This window comes from Chrysochloris asiatica, unplaced genomic scaffold (assembly GCF_000296735.1).
Source record: "Chrysochloris asiatica unplaced genomic scaffold, ChrAsi1.0 scaffold00007, whole genome shotgun sequence".
Taxonomy (NCBI): Eukaryota; Metazoa; Chordata; class Mammalia; order Afrosoricida; family Chrysochloridae; genus Chrysochloris; species Chrysochloris asiatica.
This window is the reverse complement of record NW_006408525.1, coordinates 39,377,752-39,396,974: the sequence shown is the minus strand read 5'-3', so window position 1 is coordinate 39,396,974 and position 19,223 is coordinate 39,377,752. Positions and strand designations below refer to the sequence as shown.

Genomic DNA, 19,223 nt, shown 5'->3' with positions numbered 1-19,223 from the left:
TGATTATTTGAGATGGTGTCAGCTTGTAGGGTTTGGAGCTGGTGGGTGCATGGAGCAGCCCCCAGGCTTCTCAGGTGACAGTGTGGGGCAGGTCTGCCCTCCTGAGGCTGCTGGAGACCTTGTCCTTTTGTGAACCTTCTAGATTAATTTCTAAATGTTGCTGTTGTAAAGTGCCATCGAGTTGTTTCTGACTCACAGGAATCCCATGTAGGGTGTCTGAGGAGCAGCTTGTGGGTTTGAACGGCTGACCTTGTGTTTCGCGGTCCAGTGTTGATCCTACAGAGCCACACCAGAAATCCAGTTTCTAAATAGGAAGAGCATAATGTTGGAGGGCTTTTAGAATACCAAGTACTGCTCGGAAGAGATTGTGTTTTCTCCCACAGCTCATCGGTGAGTGGGAAGGCAGCGCCTTCCCGCTCACTGGCCGCGTGTCGCTGTGTTTTAGGTATGTGACCATCAGCTCTCTGGTGTTCAGCATGGATTCACAATTCCTCTGCGCCTCCAGCAACACCGAGACCGTGCACATCTTCAAGCTGGGCCACGTTACCGACAGGCAAGTAGACCACAGCAGCCCCTAACACACCCGCTAGATGACAGAGACCAGGCCCTAGGTGTCTGTCCCACCATCATTGCCAGTATCAGTGACTTCTTTATCTTTAATGTGGCTTCGCTTGTTGTGTCTTCACTAAGTGCTGAGCTACAGTAGCAAAACCTCGTGGCGTAACGGGAAAAAGCACACATTCCTGGGCCACTGTCCCAAATCCCATTTCACTTTGTCCCGTGAGCTGAGAGACCTTGGGCAAGTAAGTCAATCTTTCCATGCCTCAGTTTCCTCATCTGTAAAATGAGCATAAAAAAGTTGGAATTAAAGGATGATGGACTTTTCCACAAACAAACATAAGAAGCCCCCTTGTATATGCACATTAGGTCTATTGTGATAACTAAATGAGTTAGTTGATCGAAAGCATTTAGTATATTGTTGTTAAGTGCCGTCGAGTTGGTTCCAACCCATAGCGCCTCTGTGTAGGGTTTCCAAGGAGTAGCTGGTGAGCTTGAACCGCCACCTTTGCAGTTTAAAGCGACGTTCCAATCCAGCGCATTAACCCACAGCACCACACCAGGACTCCAAAGCATTAGTATAGTGCCTGGCATAGAGGAAGCACTAAATAAATAAATAAACATACACGTGCCCTGGCCTCTTCCCCGTAGTCTGAAAACCATCCCAAAGTCACCGGCAACCAAGTCACTACCCAGTGGACTTGGCCATCCGTCCAGAAGCCTCGACCCCTGGCATTGGCCATCCTGGGCTGCTGTCGTCTCACATACGTCTGTCTGTCCCCTTGTACCATCCCAATGTCTGTATCCCCCAGGGCTCCTTGTTGGTGTTGTGAATCTTCTTCTTCTGCAAACATTCCCACAGGTGATCCATATCCCTTGTCTACCTTTCTTCAGGCAGCTCGTAAACCTTAAGCCCAGAGTTCTGCCACACTTGGTTTCCTCATTTGCTTAGTCAGTCTGGGCGCTGAAGGTAGTGGAATGGTCAAGAGACCCCAGGACTGGGTGACTGGCAGTCTCTCATCTTGCCATGTCTCCCCGTGGATGGATTGTGGTGGTTGTTAGGGGCCAATGAGTCCGTTACAACCGCGTGCACAGCAGAAGGAGACACGGGCCAGTCCTGCTCCATCCACACAGTCCTTGTTCTGTTTCCGTCCGTTGTTAGCTGCTGTGTTAGCCGTCTCATTAACGGTCCTCCTCAGTTTTAGTGCCTCTCTAGTTTACCGATCCATTTTCGAAAGTCTTATGAATTGACTGATAGGGGTATTACCAGGGGCTTCAAGCTGCAAACAGCCGTTAGAACTCAGTGCCCTCTCCAGACCTCCCCATTTCTGCCAGTGAAAACCACAGAGTTGCTCCGGAGTCTGCCCTCAGCCACACAAGGAGTATGTGCTGTCCCTGAGTATGGGCTCCCAGCTGCCTCTCTCCAAGACTTCAGCATCTCTTGTCTGGTCTGTTCACTAACCTTCTATCTGGGTTCACTCCTCCTAGTCTGCTGACCAGCTGACCCTGCGTCTTCTCACAGAGCTCTCTTCCTAACCCCTCCCTTGCCCTGGGGAATAAAGTTCCAACTTCTCTGACTCCTCAGTGGGTCCTGCGGTAAGTCCTCTGCTGTAGTGCTCTGGGCTCTTCCACCTCTGCCAGACCCGCTTGCTCCTGTCTCCTGAATCCACCTCGCTCTGAAGCCGGCCGGCCCCTGGCCTCCGGGCCTCTTCATCCCTCTTCCTCATGGAATGGGATCTGCTGTTTGCCAGGCACTGCGTGAAGCCCGCCACATGTTCTTAGCAGCCTTATCGGATGGGTTCCAGGGCGCACCCAGGTGATGGGACACATGGCACAGAGCCATGAAGACTCTCCGTCTGCCAGTTGGCCACCCCTCCACAGTGGTCTTTGTTTGCTGTCTCTGGATCTGTGTCCGGCCCACACTGTGAATGCCGGATCTGGGCACACAGCTCTGGGGCAGGCGGCACCCACAACTCCCTGAGGTTTAGTATCAAAGACTCTGAGCAGCCGGACACCAGATGGAAACAGAGGTTTCCCGACAGTCACCTAGCCAAGTGGTAGCAGAGTGAGGCATCAACCCCAGAACCTCTGTGTGTCCTCACAGGGGCCTTGCTCTCCGCAGGGACTTCTGGGAGTGGATGTAGTAGCCCCGTCCTCTGTGTCCTGCCTCCTCCTGCTTCCATGCTGAGCCCATTCTCCAGTCCCCCTTTGTCTGGCAGAGATCCTGGGGTGAAGTTGGGTGACAGGAGGTACCAGTGAACTGTTCCCACTGTTGGAAACCACCAGGGACTTGGTGGCTGTGGGCCATAGCTCTCCCGACCCGGATGTCATGTCCAGAGTCTAACTTCCCACTCAGTCTGGCTCAGGGGCCTTAAAATCGAGATCACTCTGTTCTTTTGGGAGCCCCGAGCACTTCCTTCCGAGAGTCCCCATATCAGCCCATGGCCCTGGGCCTGCACCCTCTGTGGTCAATCTAGGAACCCGGCTAGTGGTAGAGCAGTGGCTTTCGGAAGCTGTTGGCAGGCCCTCAGTGCTGCTCCGCAGTCACCAGGATAATGTGTCCCCAGTGTTCCAGGTGGGCAGAACATTATGCTAAGGTACAGTCTCTTCCTGCCATGGAGAGCACAGCTAATGACACCCAGCACTCGGTGTGTCGGGGGCGGGCAGCGGTGCCAGCAGCTCCGCCCCATCTACCCATCCCTTGCTTCCCCAGCCACCCAGAGGAGCCCGCCACCTGGAGCGGTTACATGGGCAAGGTGTTCATGGTTGCTGCCAATTACCTCCCCGCCCAAGTGTCAGACATGATGAGTCAGGACAGGGCCTTCGCCACCGGACGTCTGAATTTCTCCGGGCAAAGGAACATCTGTACCCTGTCAACGTACGTATAGAGCCACCCTCACTGAACAAGCAAAAATATCGATAAGTGTACACGGTGGGGGGTGGGGGTGGAAAAGCTCATGGGAAAATTCCATTCTCTTTTCATTCCGTTTTCCCAGCAACTTTTTGAAGCCTCCTCATCTTCTCCCAAACACAAACTCCCTGGGCATGTGAAAAAGAAGACAGCCAAGCAAAACCAAAGACCTGCACCTCCCCACAACCATACACACTGCCTGGTGTTAACACATACAGTTCATGGAAAAATGGAATTCAAAGAAATGAAATTGATCTTTTTGATACCATTTTCCCACAAACTGTTGGAAGCCCCCAGTACATTCTTAGGGGTAGCAGGTTGCTGGCCTGGGCATTTGGGTTATGATGATATGATCTAAACACAGCAGTTGATTTGAAGTGGGGAGACCAGAGACCCTTGTCTTTTTCTTGATCCTATTTTTATGTCTAGGTTTTGCACATCTCTGGGGCTCATGAATATTTTATCAAGGGATAAATAATGATGTGGACTGAAAGTCTTAAGCATTAAAACAATTTCATTGAGCCAGCAAAGATGGTGAACTAAGCTTGCACTGTTGCTTTTTCTGTTAACTTCTAAAGGCACAGGTGTGTGTAAGATAGATAAAGCAAACCAGCAGCTTCCAGCTCATGTCTTCCAGACCACGGCTGTGCCCCACGGGGTTTTCAGTGACTGACTTTCAGAAGTAGATAGTCAGACGTTTCTTCAAGAGGCATCTCTGGGTGGATTTGAACCTCCAGCCTTTGGGTTAGCAGCCAAGCGTGTTACCCATTTGTACCACCCAGGGACTTCTAGAGATTAGAAAGAACATCTCACTCAGTTAAACTAACGTTTTAGCTGGCCGAACATCCTGTACACATACCTTTCAGTTAACATTCCTCGTAAGACTGGGTCCGTAGGGTAGGTTGCCGTGGCGGAACACAGGCAGCCAGAAACCCAGGCACTGGGGTCAGTGGGTGCAGGTGTGTTTGTGGCAGGAGCCGTAGTTGGGGTGATGGGGTGAGCGAAGCTCAGATGAAGCCCATCCGTTACCCATCTTTGTTATAGTCATAGGGCATGTTTCACTTGGCTACCTTAGGATCCAGAAATTGCCCAGACTGCTGGTTGCATCCTCCGATGGACATCTCTACATATACAACCTGGACCCTCAGGATGGTGGAGAGTGCGTTTTAATCAAGACCCACAGGTGAAGACGTTAGGTTTCAAAAAGACAGGCTTTCAAGAGCTGGTGTGGCAAGTTGCCACTTCACCAAGATGCCTGTCTCTTCATACCTCCGCCCTCCGTGTCTCGGAGGCAAACCTCGAGTTGGTGGCAACCTCGAATTGGTGGCGGACCCCGTGTCAGGTGCCCTCCCTGCCCCAGACGTTCCTGGAAAAGCGCCAGGATGGGAAACATCCAAAATGGGATATCTTCCTGCGTGGCCTTTTCCTCCTTGTGCTATCCCAGAGCATGATGGGTATCTGGGGCGTTTACCAAATTGAACCCAATGGTGGCCTGACTTGTCCCTTCCCGCTCTAGACAGGCTATCCTGCCCTGCCCTCCACATTAGCAAGTCTCAGTGCCCTCCCCGAGGGCACCAGGACTAGCCAAGGACCAGGCTTTGAGTGTGACATACAGAAAAGCGGGTCATTTTGAAGCTGAATGCGTGCCCTTGAAGGCACCTCAGTTCATGCCGATGGGAGGGATATGTAATGATTTCTTTCTTTCTCCCCACCCCCTAATTGCTGCAATTAGCCTGCTTGGCTCAGCAACAGCAGAGGAGCTTAAAGAAAATGACCTCAGACCTTCCTTACCTCAGTCTTACGCAGCAACTGTAGCCAGACCTAGCTTATCTTCAGCCTCCACGGTGCCAGGTGAGTGTGTTCTCACAGGTGAGACCATGCTCAAAACACAGAAACAAACCTGGGGGCCATCAACTTAGGAACATTCCACTGTGAACCGAACGGTCAGTGATTCAAACCCACCGGCCGCTCCCCAGAAGGCAGATGTGGCTGTCCGCTTCTACAAAGATGTGATGTTGTTTGCTGTTGGGTCGATTTCGACACATAGCAACCCTGGACAGGGTTTCCGAAGGAGCTGTGGTAGTGTAGTGGTTACGAATCAGGCACTAACCGCAAGGTCGGCAGTTCAAAACTACCAGCGGTTCCACGGGAGAAAGATGAGGCTTTCTGCTCCCGTAAAGATTTACAGCCTCAGAAACCCTGTGCAGGGTCACCATGAGCCAGAACCGACTCCACGGTACATAACAACAACGTATAGTTTCTGAGGAGTGGCTGGTAAGTTTGAACTGCCTACCTTGCAGTTCAAACCGACCTTGTGGTCCCAGCACATTAACCCACCACGCAGCCCCAAGGTCCCCTATAAAGATGTACATCCGTGGAAACCCTCTGAGTCAGAATTGACCAGATCTCAGTGGGTCCGGCTTTGGTGTGCTGTCAGGTTGATCCCAGCTCATGATGACACCATGTGATTCTGAGTAGAGGCTGTACTCTGTAGGGTTTTAATTAATGGCTGTCATCTTAAGGTCTGGCACTGTAGGATCAGCACTGAACTTCAAGCCACAAAGTCAGCAATTCAAACACACTAGCTGTTCCGCGTAAACCCTACACCGAGTCTCTGAGTCAGATATGACTCAACACTGACGAATCATCTTGGGGCCCAGTGGGTTGTGTGTTGGGCTGCTAACTAACTGAAAGTTCGGTGGATTGAACCCACCTGCTGCTCTGTGAGAGAAAGACGAGGCTTGTCTGCTTCCAGAAGCATCAGAAACCCTCGGGCATTCTCCTCTGTTCTACAAGGTAGACAGACATTGGAATTGACTCAATAGCAGTAGGTTTTGTTTTCATATAATCTTACAGAGATAGATCACCATAGCATCTTAGGGTGGATTTGAATGACCAACCTTCGAGTAAGTAGTGGAGTGAAAGCCATCTGTACCACCTAGGGATCTGAGGCCATTGGAGTCTTCACACAGGTTCTTAAAGATGATGGGCAAGTTGCGTTAACCCACTGCCTCCCGGAGAATCCTACAGAGGTGTAAACACTAGGCATCTGGGGTGGAGGATAAATGGGGTGGGGGCTGACTCTTGGACAACATGGTTGCTCTAGTTGTAAGTCAGACCGCTCCACGACTTTCTCCGACTCGCCCCTTCTTTCTCACCCTTGGTTTCCAGGTTATTCTGAGGACGGCGGGGCGCTCCGAGGAGAGGTTATTCCTGAGCATGAGTTTGCTACGGGACCAGTGTGTCTGGAGGACGAGAATGAATTCCCCCCTGTGAGCATTAGAAAGTCCTAAGAGAGCAGCTTGGTCTGTGTGCTTGGAAGAGCGGCGCAGCCCTGCTGTGTGGTGTGTGGTGACCAGCCCTCCTCACTAATCCTGAGAAACCCGTATGCCCCAGACCCTGCTGATGAGCCCTAGGCGTCTCGTCATGCTAAACCCCAGTAGCAGAGTCACTGAACTCACACCCAGGAACCCGTGGGCTGGCCCCTTCCTTCCCAGGCCTGAACCCTTTAATGTTGCTTCAGTTGCACGCCAGGTATGGCTCCTGAGGTAGGAACGTGTGCCTGGGTAAGGCACTTCTTTTCCTGGGTTCCTAAGGATGCTTTTGTGGAATGCTGCCTTCCAGGTGCTGAAGGTGCTGTAACAGGGCTGGACCCTGTGCACCAGACAAGGCCTGGGCTGCCGCCCCTTCCCAGACACTCAGGCAGAATCTTCCACGTCCAGCACTCCCTCAGGAACAGACCTGTGTTTGCTCTCACCTGGGTTCTGAGGCTAACCTCCCAGCATCCTGCCCTAGCTCTCCTGGTGGAGGGGCCTGAGACTGCAGAGGAGGGATGCCAGGCGGGGCCGACTTCCCTGCTGATTCTTCCAGCTTCCATGTGAAGTGTGGTGTCCAGGACACCCTCCCTAGGAGTCAGCCTACAGGCTTCAGAGATGGGGCAGTGTTCCCACCATGGTGCCGAGAGCCAGCGGAGCAGAACCTCTCAAAGCCACAGAGAAGTTGCTCTTGGGTCTCAGTGGGCCATTCGTACTTGATGTTGAGGTTCCATTCACAGAAGGATGCGGTGCAGGGCTGAGTCTTTCTCCCACAGATCCAATGGGCAATCTAACAAGCAGATTTAGTTAAAAACACTGGTGCGTGGCCCACCTTGCACAACCATTGTGTGTGATTGAAGCATGAGTAGAGGGCTGTATGGCACCCGGCCTCATTTGGGGCTGAGATGTAACTTTCTATTTCCTCGGAGGCAAGTTACCAAATGCAATGCCAACAAGTCCATTTTCTTTCCCAGTGGTGAGGCTCAGTGGGTCTTAGAAATAATAATTATAAACTAACAACTGTCCATTCACTGGCTGCCCAGTGATCATTCAGTTTTGCCTTTGACTTCTTAGGGCCCCAACTAGCCACAAAGAGGGTCTCTGAGACCCCCCCCCCCCCCCCCCCCCCCGCCCCAAATAAATAAACCTTGGACTGGATGTGCATACCAAATGTAGAGTTTTGATCGTCAGATGCAGTAGGGAGGAGCATGCCCAGCCTGCTCCGCTGAGGCTTAGCGACCTAGACACTCATTAGGTTCCACTCCAGCACCTTGGGTCACAGCCTGGGGCTGCTTTGAAAGCATCTGCAGTGATTGAGTGATCTTCTCAATGGGTCAGCTAACCTCACCACCTCTTCTGTGTGCAGAACAGGGGCACTTTGGGGAGCCACATTTTACAAAGTGGTTTCTTGCCAAAGAAAACCTGTGTGAAAGGAGTAGGCATTAGGTTTGGGGAACAGAAACTGTAGGTACTTAAGTAGTAGGTCTCTGCCCACAGCCCAGAAGCTGGGTGGGCACCATTTGTCCTGCCTCCCTCTCCAGACCAAAGGAGTGAACATGGGTTTAAATCGCTTCAGGGATTTGTATTTATTTATACCCAGGGAATACTTCCTTCCAGCAAGATCTTTGGTCACTAAACAAAGGTCTCTAAGGGTTAAAAAAAAAAAGTTTCATTGAGTTGATTCTGACCCCTGGTGACCCCATGTGTGTAGACTAGAACTGCACCCCACGGGATTTTCAAGGCACCTCTGATAGCTTCGAGCACCCAACCTTTCAGTTGAGGGACTCATGAAAGACATTAGCAGGCGGTGGGGTGCTGGCGTTATGGAGGTCAGTGTTCCTGCTGCAGTGGGGTGGGGACGCCAGGTCCCAGGCAGGCTCCTCATCTCACCAGCTAGGAAAGGAACACCCCCCGGGTGGTCTGGCCACATGGACATCTTGGTACACATCCTTGTGGGCAGAGACATTCACCCGGAGCTGCTAGTAAACCTGTCTCTGACTTTGTACCCCATTCGGGCAATGTTTCGTTCTGCTGTGCATAAGGTCGCTATGAATCAGTACCGACTCAATGGCACCTAACAACACCACAAATATTAGTATAGAGTCCACGTTTTCAGTGACAACTTTTAAAAACTCCTGTGATTCTGGAAAGACTTGGGAGAATCTCTGGATTAAAATCACTTCTCTTGGAGAGATAAGCACAGGCTTCCTGGATAATGCACAGCAGGGCTCAGATACAGCACATCCTTCCTGAGCTTTTGCCTTTAAGAGCAGGGTTTGTTACTGTGGCTGCCACATCAGCTCGGCTCACAGCCACCCTCGGCTCACAGGATAGAACCGCCCCACGGGGTCCCCAAGACCAGCACCTTACAGATGTAGATCCCCAGGTCTTTTCTTCCCCTGAGCAGCTGGTGGATTCAAACCGCCGACCTGTAGCTTGGAAGCCTCAGCGATTTAACCACTGTGTCATTAGGGCCCCTTGGGTCCTGGTAACACATCCCTGAATCGGACCACTCAGCTTCAAGAACAATGAGAGAAAACATAATTGGGCATTTCCAGTACCTTAGAAAGGTGCCCTGTTAGGAGAGGAGCATCTGTTGTTTGCCTCGGTAACAAGCATTATTTTACAAGTCACTGCCTTTTCTGAGCAGCATCTGAACCTTGGGACCAAGAATACTTACTGATTTTATGGAAAACGAATTAGCAGTCTGTGTTTACACATAAGATGAGCCTTTTACAAAAAATACACGCAAACACACGCGTGTTGTATGTATGTATGTATATATAGATACAGTCAGTATTTTCTGAAACCGCCATATGGTGGATTCTCTGTGGCCACAAGCCAGGCAGTGGACAGGCGGACATGCCACACAGCGCCAGTCTCTCCCCACTGACCCCATGTGGGTCAGATCTGTTGCTAACACAACCTTCCTAACAGCCTTTCCCGGAAAGAGTAAGGCCGCTCTGTTTTGATTTTGGTAGATAATCTTGTGCCGTGGAAGTCAGAAGGGCAGATCGAAGCAGTCATGATGAGCAGCAGATGTCAGAAATCAGGACACCCCTGTCAGGTGGTTTTGGAGAAAACCAGGTGGAAGAATGGCGCGGTTGTGTGAGCAGAAAAGGGGGCAGGCAATGCGTGTGTGCCGCCGCCTAACCCCCAGGACAGGTGAACCCTCACCAAATGCCCCTCAACCCTGGGTGCCAGTGGGCACGGCCAACAGTCGCACACTTACGCTGTTTGAAATATGTTAAAACCATCGTGTAAATGCTAACTAACCATATTGGTCTATAACCAGAATTTTATACTAGAAAGGGCATCCTTTTTAAATGTACGCTGTGTAAAAAGAAACACTTTATAGGAAAAACCTTTGAATTGTATTTCTTGTACATTATATACAGATATAAGAAGAGAGACTATTTTAGCCAGGCAGAAGATTTTTTGCAGTGATTGGAATAAATCATGTATTACTTTTGAGTCCCATTTAGGACACTAATAATAAAATCATGTTGCAATGCATTTTTGAGTTTTTAATATATTTATTTATGTTCTATTTATTCTTCGAAGGCTTAAGAGGAAGGCAAACTCTTAAAATTTTAAAATACAGACATCTGGCCTTTGAGGGGGTTGCGGGGCACGGACTCCAACCTTGTTTCCTCTGAGACCAAGACCGGACCACAGCCCTTGTTACCCGCAGGCTGGTCTGCTCTGAGTCTCTAACCTCACGTACAGCAGAAGGGACCGGCTGCCCCATCCTGCGCGTCTTCATCATGGTGTGCCTGAACCCTGTTCTGCAGCCGGTCACTGTGTGTTTTACTGCCTTCCAACCCAGGGGGCTCAACATTCAGCAGTCTATCTGACAATATTCTAGAAACAGTCTCACTCTGTCTAGATCATTGTGTGAGAAACTTTGTCAATACCCTGGATACTGCCTCGGTTCCTCTTGGGTATGAGATCACTGATTAATTATCACGAGTTTATACCAACAAACGCTCAAGAAATCCAACCTGTACTCATTTTAGCAACAGTGAGGATTTCTTTATTAGATTTTGCCAAACCGGGCACTGGACCCAGAGGACACAGGTAGATAGATGCACGGCAAGGCTGTGCAGTCTTGAGAGTCCCTTCTCCAGTTCCTATCCACTGAGTAGTATGGAGTTCAGTCTAGCCCTCATGGTGGCTAAGGTCTTAATGGCTGTATTCTTATTTAAAGTTCTTTTCCCCTCCCCAATTCATCCTGCTCACATACCCCAAGCTATGAATCAACAACCTATATCTGGTCTAGCAAAGTCATGGGCCCATATTTCTCCAAGATCTTGAGAATTTCTTACAATTGTTACTCAAAGTATCCTCCCTAATCCTTGGGCCCACAGCAGACCAATGGAGCCAGTGATGTTTAGGCATATTAAAGATGGGGGCGAGTTGCTCTGGATATACCAGCTGAATGAATCAGTGCTCAAGTGGCCAGTGAGACCAAAAAGAGGAAAGCGAGACTCTGTGTACTAACAGCTTGTCTGCCCCAGCTCATGTCCCAGCATGTTCATCCACTGCCTACTTAACCCTCAAGACCAGCCTGCTGAGCTGTTACTAATGCAGCTAAACTTAGAGGAGTTGAACTGCCTGTGTTCAAAGGCTGGAGTTTGAACCTGAGTCTCTCCCAAACCCAGGTGCATTCCTTTACACACACTATCAGCTCCAGGCCAATGGGGCTCAGCAGTTGTTAGGACCCATGTGGCTTGGAGAAATCGCAATGTGGTCTGTGCAAAGGGGTGGTTTAGAAACAAATCCTCCGACATTTTTAAAGCTGATCTAACTGTTGTTAGATGTCACTGAGTCAGAATTAGAATCCAGCTGCTAAGGCATCCTCAATCTTGTGTTGCCTTCCAGCACTGTATTAGACAATGTGCTATGGGGACCCACAGCATTTCCCCTAATTTTCAGAAGTAGATTTCCAGGCCTTTCTTCCTAGTCTCTCTTAGTATGGAAGCTCAGCTGAAACCTGTCCACCATGGGTGACCCTGCTAGCATCTGAAATACCAGTGGCATCGCTTCCAGTATCAGAGCTATGCACAAGCCACCGTGGTGGGACAAAACTAACAAATTCGGAAATGAGCCAGCCCCACCTAACTTCCTGACATTCCTCCTGCTGAAAAAAATGAGCCCATTACAGAGTTTGGCAGCGGCAGGCAACTTGGTGGGGATTACAGCACGGAGTTGCTGAAGGGTCCTGAGTGTAATCTGCTCTGGAGACGTTGTCATCAGAAATGTCCTGAAGGACACCTGTAAGAACCCTTCTGATCTCAGGAAACACGGCCTGGTACTCACTGCTACCACTGTCTAGAGGTACACATTCCGCGGCATCATCTTCAAGATTAAAAATAAGTGGGAGCTTGTGATGCTGCTCCGGCCCCACGCTCCCATCGCAGGCTTCCGCTCCACCTAGGGAAAAGCAGACACCTCATCACAGCCAACTCGGTAGACAGCAGAGCTGTGGTTGGTTAGATACTAGTTCACGTGCCCGAACTTACATATTCAAGTGACCACCCTCCCTGTCGAAGACTGCCCTAGCTGCTCATCCTAAAGGTGTTCCTGGGGCCCAAAATGATTGTCAAGCCTCTTGAGACTTGTCTTCAGAGCCACTAAAATGTTCACCCAAGTACCTTTCATCATTGCCCTTTGGAAATAAATTTCAGTTTTTGGAAATTTCCTTTTTTTTTTTGAGTACTGAACGGAATTCCGTTGGAAAGTCAAGGTGAATAATTTCATTTTAGGTTGAGGATGCAATTTTTACTTGGTTTAGAACCTGGCAGTGTTGTTAAGAAGGTTTGGGGTGATGGCGACAGCCTTGGCTCTGAACGATTCAGATCACTTGTGCTGTTGCTGTCTTTTCTATACAAACAATACACCTAACTGAAAGAAATAAGTAGAATTGAATAAAGAAAAGAAATTGTAAGCAAAGGATGCTGTTAGGTACTCCCTGTTAATTTTTGACTCATAGAGGCTCCATGTGACAGACTAGAATTGTCCCCAGAGGGTTTCCTAGGCTGACATCTATTGTGTCACTATATACTGGTAGTCCTGGTGTGGCGCTGTGGGTTAATGCACCAAACTGCAAAGTCATTTGAACTGCAAGGTCGGTGGTTCAAGTTCACCATCTGCTCCTTGGAAACCCTACACAGGGTCGCTATGGGTTGGAATCGACTCAACAGCGCTTCACAACAACTACTCTTATAGATCATCCACTCACAGCGCCCCCTGGTGTAACAGAGTAGAACTGCCCCCAGAGGGTTTCCTAGGTTGTCATCTATTGTGTCCACTATATACTCATACATCATCTACTCAGAGCGCCCCCTGGTGTAACAGAGTAGAACTGCCCCCAGAGGGTTTCCTAGGTTGTCATCTATTGTGTCCACGACTCGACGGCACTTAACAACAACAACAACAACAACAACATATACTCATACATCATCTACTCAGAGCGCCCCTGGTGTAACAGAGTAGAACTGCCCCCGTAGGTTTTCCAGACTGTCGTCTTGACAGGAGCAGATCTCCAGGTCTTTCTGCCTCAGATCTGCCTGCTAGGTTCAAACTACCAACCTCTTGGTGAACTGCTGAGTGCTTAGCTGTTGAGCTACCAGGACTCCTTGAAGCAAAGGATTGTTGTTGGTGTTAAGTGCCGTCGAGTTGGTTACAATCCTGTGTAAGTTTTCCAAGGAGTGGCTGGTGGGTTTGAACCACCACTTTGTGGTTCATATCAACTTTGGATTCCAGTGTTTATCCTACAGCACCATACCAGGACTCCCAGCTCTCAGAAATGCAAGTGTCCCCAAATGCCTAGAAAATGAGTCCTGGTGTGGCGCTGTGGGTTAATGCACTGCACTGCAAAGTCAGTTTGAACTGCAAAGTTGGTGGTTCAAGATCACCAGCTGCTCCTCAGAAACCGTACAAAGGGTCACTATGGGTCAGAACAGACTCGATGGCACATAGCAGTAGCATGCAGACATGGGGAGGGATTTGATCCTTGAAAGAAAACCTTTCCAAGGTGTTTCCCCTGGGGCACTCCCCAGTCTGTGCAGCAGGGCATGATGGGAATTAAGCAGAGCTGTGGTCTCTGTACCCTCAAGTGAAACAGGACAGAGTTCATGGATGCCACTGTGGATAAAAGTGGAGGGGAATCCACCAAATCTGCCTATAAACTCCCTTCGAATCTTTGACTGACCTTAATTGCGTATGTTCAAGGAATATTCCAGAGAGCCTCAAAAAGCAGTACGGTGGCTCTGTACGATAAGCACTGGATTGCAAACCACAGGGTGAATGATTCGAGCCCACCAGCTGTTCAGCAGGAGAAAGATGAGGATTTCTGCTCCTGCAAAGATTTACAGTCTCAGAAACCCTACACAGGGTCGCTTTGAGTTGGAACCACCTCTGCAGCTCTTAACAACAACAATTTGCACACAGGCTATCCAAATGCTAAGTAAACATATGTAAAACAAATTGATAAAATAAATCTAACTGTAACCCTAAAACTAGAACAAGCCCTAGTCCTAGTCCAACCCATATTCCTAACCTTAACCCTAACCCAAGTCCTAATCATAACCTTAATACTATACGAAATCCTAGACTTAGTCTTAGACCTAGCCATAGCCCCAACCCTAACTCCTTACTCCTGATAGTGTGCGACCCTGTATAGGATTTCTGAGGCTGTAAATCTTTACGGGAGCAGAAAGTCTCATCTTTCTCCCGCAGAACAGCTGGTAGTTTCGAACTGCTGACCTTGCAGTTCACAGCCTGATTCGTAACCTCTATGCTACCCGAGGTTCCTTAATAAGCTACTTAGTAGAACCTACATTTTTTTGTTGTTAATACTGTCTAGTTAGTTCTGACTCATAGTGTCCCTGTATAGGGTTTCAGAGGAGCAGCTGGTAGACTTGAATTGCCAACCTTGTGGTTCACAGTCGAGTGCTGATCTTACAGAGCCACACCAGGAGTCCCTAAACTTGAATAGCTACTATAAATACGTTCAAAGACTTAGAGGAAGAAACAGTCAGAATGGTAAAGACAATGTTAAAAAGACTCGTAGTAGAGATAGGGAAACTATATATGCATATATATAAAAGGAAAATTCTAGAACTGAGGTGTAAAATGCTGTTGCTGTTCGGTGCAGTTGAGTCTGTTATAGTGACCCTGTACCCAACAGAATGAGGCGGTACCGGGTCCTGAACCACCCTCACAATTGTGGCTTGCTACCACTATGTCACTCCATCTCACTGAGGATCTTTCGTTTTTTTGTTGAACCTATCAAGCACAACGTCCTTCTCCAGGGATTGGTTCCTCTGGACATATCCAAAGGACGAGAGGTGAAGTCTCGCCATGCCTGCTTCTAAGGAGCACTCTGGATATACTTCGTCCAAGATAGTTTTGTTTGTCCTTCTGGTAATCCATGGTACTTTCAATATTCTTTACCAACACCATAATTCAAATGCATCAATTCTTCTTCAGCATTATTATTCAGTATATATTATTCACTGTCCAACTTTCACATGCACATGAGGCCACTGAAGATACCATGGCTTGGGTCAGGCGCACCTTAGTCCTCATACTGACAGCTTTGCCCTTTAACACTTTAAAGAAGACTTTCGCAGCAGACTGGCTTAATGCAATGCATCATATGAAGTTATTGAAAATGCCATGGGTCAGGTGTACCTTAGTCCTCAAAGTGACGTCTTTGCTCTTGAACACGTTAAAGAGGTCTTTTGAAGCAGATTGGCCTAATGCAGTACATCGTTTGATTTCTTGACTGCTGCTTCCATGAGTGTTGGTTGTGGATCCAAGCAAAATGAAGTCTTTGACAACTTCAATCTTTTCCCCATTTATCATAATGTTATTTATTGATCCAGTTGTGAGGATTTTTGTCTTCTTTGCATTGAGGTGCAACCCATACTGAAGGTTGTAGTCTTTGATCTTCATCAGTAAATATTTTAAGTTCTCTTCACTTTAAGCAAGCAAGGTTGTGTCATCTGCATATTACAAATTGTTAATGAGTCTTCCTTCAATACAGATGGCACATTCTTTTTTATATAACCCAGATTCTTAGATTATTTGCTCAGCATACAGATCAAATAAGTACACGGAAGGATACAACCCTGGTGCATACCTTCCCTGATTTTTTTTAAGTTTTTATTGTGAATTGAGTGATAGTTTACATTCATCATTTCATTGCAATGATTACAATTGCCTCCGTGCATCATCATTCAACAGTATTTGCTTCTATTCCCTCTGTGTTGCTGTTGTTGTTTTGTTGGGGGGTGTGTGTGTACAGAAAAACACTCAGGAATATTCAGTCATTTGAACAATCAAAGGACACATTCTTCAAGCCTGCCTCCTGGCCACCAGCACACAGCCTTTCTCTTTCCATGAGTCTAGAGTCTTACTTTCCCTGATTTCAAACCATTCGGTATCCCCTTGATCTACTCAAACAACTGTTTGATTCAAAATGATCAACATCCATTTCAGCTCATTAACACGTAAGATATTGATCAGTATATGTGTCATCTCATTTTTGACAACTTTCTGTTTTCTCGGGTTCATACTCTGTACATTCCATGTTCTGATTATTAATAGATGTTTGCAGCTGCTTTTTCTCATTTTGAGTTATGCCCCCATCAGAAAATGAAGGTCCTGTTCCAACTTCATCATTATGGTCAACTCTACTTTGAGGGAGTAACTCTTCTCCAGCAGGTATTTTGAGTGCCTTCCAACTCAAGGGGCTCATCTTCCGGCACTATATCTGATAACGTTCCACTGCTATTCATAAGGTTTTCAGTGACTAAACTTTCAGAATTAGTTTTCCCCTTCATCCTAGTTTGTCTGAAAGCTCTGCTGAAACTTTCCTACCATGGGTGACCCCGCAGGTATTTAAAATATTGCCAGCATAGCTTTTATCATCACAGCCACACAGAAGCCACACATTGACAGACAAGTGGTGGATCCATTTTCCAGCTTATCAGAAAGCAATTTCAAATCATTAAGATGCAAATGTTAAAAGGTGGGGAAGAGAGGCATCATTACTATTCAGGTCTCCGTCCCACACTGATTCTCCTGGGATTGACCACGCTGAAGAACAGCCCTTCTGGAACTTTCATGTTTGTCTGATCATTCTAAACAGCCCTATGACTTCATAGCAACATTAGGATCCCAGTGTTATGGTGCCAAGGGTGTTCTGGCAGAGTTATTCTTTCTGAAATTAACTCAACCTGGAGATCCCATGCCTCTTAGATAATGTAAGGGCTCAGATGGAGAAACTTTTTGTCTGAAAGCGTAATAAATACCTTACTGGTTCATATTTTAGGTTTGGAGAATCAAAGGTTCTTGTGACATTTTTAATATCCCTCATGATCTGAACTCAGAGAATGTATTTTGTTTTTAGGCCAGGTTTCTTAGAGATAATTTATTTACACTTAGGAAAATAATCTTTGTTCTTTCTTATAGAATTATTTTTAAAGCTCTAACTTTAAACCACAGAATTGAATTGGAATTCACACCAGAGCCCAGATTTTATTTTGCTTCTTGCGTGTTGTTTGCATTCATTAAAGTTATGTTTTGAGTTCGTGCGAGGTGTGTGTGACAGGCACTTCGGGACAACAAAGATTAAACAACATAAGGATCTCTGAGTTGAGCGAGCTGAGAATTAGTGGAGGAAATGAAACAGGTATATGAATCGTTGGTCTGTGTGGTGGTTTGAGGGCTGCCATGAGTTGGCGCAGACAAAATGGCAACCAAGAGGAACAACATATATGGCGGAATGTGACAAATACCAGCTCTCTCCCTCCCATCAGAAGAGGGGAAATCCTACCCAGCTGGAAAAATGAGAGGAAATGTTATGAGCAAAGTGGCCTTTGACTGGGGGCCTTTCAAGCCCAAAGAGGTTTTCACTGGAGGCCAAGGAAGATGGGAGAAATAAAGCTGGTAAAGTGGGAGAACCCAGGATGGAGAAAGTCTGAATTCAGTCCACAGACCATAGCGTGTTTCGCCCGATGTTATGTTTCTAAAATACACAGACATTTAAGAAAGTTCTAGAGGGACCCATGCAGTAGAAAGACCTCTGTCAGTTTTCTAAGTAGGTATCTCAAGTCTATCTTCTGAACCTGTTGTAGTAAATGGCTCGTTAAAATGTCTCCAAACTTTTATTTCCTGTTCAGGCAAAGTGACAGTTAATGAAACGCGGTATCCATATGCTAAACTAGCTCTGAGACTGCTGGGAAATTTCACACAACAGTTGAAGGGTCCGGTTGGAGTATTTGTGGGTTCTTAGGATCAGTGCTGGGCCCTTCTGTCAGGCCCAGGGTCTCAGGGGACACCATCAGAGGTGCTGAGAGCTCCCTGGGTGCCGACAGGGAATAAGAGTCCAGTCAGGGATTGGGCCCAGCCAGGGGTTCCAACTCACCGGTGACAAAGAAAGCCTTGTACTGCTCCAGACGCACCGTGTTCAGGGCTCCATACTCTCCCGCCGCCCCACTGTTGGGGTGAAACAGCACCTGAGGAAGAGATGTGGGATCAATTCATGAGAAAACCACATCAACTCCTCCCTAGGAAGTACAGTCCCTGACAGCCTCCCAACAACATACACTATTCCCACCCACCAACCCAGGACACTGACAGACACAGGCCAGCTCCCTGCAGCCTGTCTGTAACTGGCTGTCTGTGAATCTGTGATTTTGCTAATGAATTCATTAAGTGAGTTCCTGCCTGTGGCCAGCGTTTGAATGCTCTCACTGGGTAGGAAATGAGGTCCCTGATCCCCGGGTAGGTTACATAATTTGCAGAGTCCTGTGTAGAAATGACCAGTAAATAGCATCATGACAGACAGAGAAAAGATGAAGGTGAGCAAAGACTTCATTTTGCTAGAATCCTCAATCAACACTCATGGAAGCAACAGATAGGAAATCGAAAGACATGTGGCATTAGGCCAATCTGCTGCAAAAGACCTCATTAAAGTGTTAAAGAACAAAGTCCTCACTTTGAGGACTAAGGTGCACCTGACCCAGGCCATGGTATAGCCTATTTCCTCATATGCATGTGTAAGTTGAACAAAGAATGAGGAAGACCAAAGAAGAATCAGTACATTTGAATTATGACATTGGAGAAGAATATTGAAAATACCACAAACAAACAAATGTATCTTAGAAGAAGTACAATTAGAATGCTCCTTAAAAGAAAGGATGGAGAGGCTTCACCTCTTGTACTTTGGACATGTTGTCAGGATGAACAGGAAAAGGTAAAAACATTCACTGCCCTCTCAGCCCAGGAGACAAGCTAAAATGTTAATCAGGTTACTGAGTAGGACCAATCATCTCTGCCCAGGAGCCACACTAGAATGTTAATCAGGTTACTGAGTAGGACCCAGGAGTCACACTAGAATGTTAATCAGGTTACTGAGTAGGACC

General features: G+C 47.7%; 2 protein-coding genes across 2 annotated transcripts in view; one reads left to right on the top strand and one right to left on the bottom strand.

The window, feature by feature from the left end:
- Nucleotides 1-9,812, top strand: part of WIPI1 (WD repeat domain, phosphoinositide interacting 1) — a 34,826-nt gene extending 25,014 nt beyond the window's left edge. Inside the window, exons 8-13 of the mRNA XM_006833606.1 lie at nt 446-553; nt 3,272-3,436; nt 4,545-4,652; nt 5,202-5,320; nt 6,641-6,741; nt 9,765-9,812. Of these exons, the coding sequence (XP_006833669.1) occupies nt 446-553; nt 3,272-3,436; nt 4,545-4,652; nt 5,202-5,320; nt 6,641-6,741; nt 9,765-9,812 (649 nt within the window). The remainder of the gene's footprint in view (nt 1-445; nt 554-3,271; nt 3,437-4,544; nt 4,653-5,201; nt 5,321-6,640; nt 6,742-9,764) is intronic.
- A 2,132-nt stretch (nt 9,813-11,944) lies between these two features.
- The window catches only part of ARSG (arylsulfatase G), a 94,839-nt gene continuing 87,560 nt past the window's right edge, over nt 11,945-19,223 (bottom strand). The window contains exons 10-11 of the mRNA XM_006833736.1: nt 18,224-18,314; nt 11,945-12,219 (exon numbers count right to left, since the gene is read on the bottom strand). Coding sequence (XP_006833799.1) covers nt 11,945-12,219; nt 18,224-18,314 — 366 coding nt within the window. The remainder of the gene's footprint in view (nt 12,220-18,223; nt 18,315-19,223) is intronic.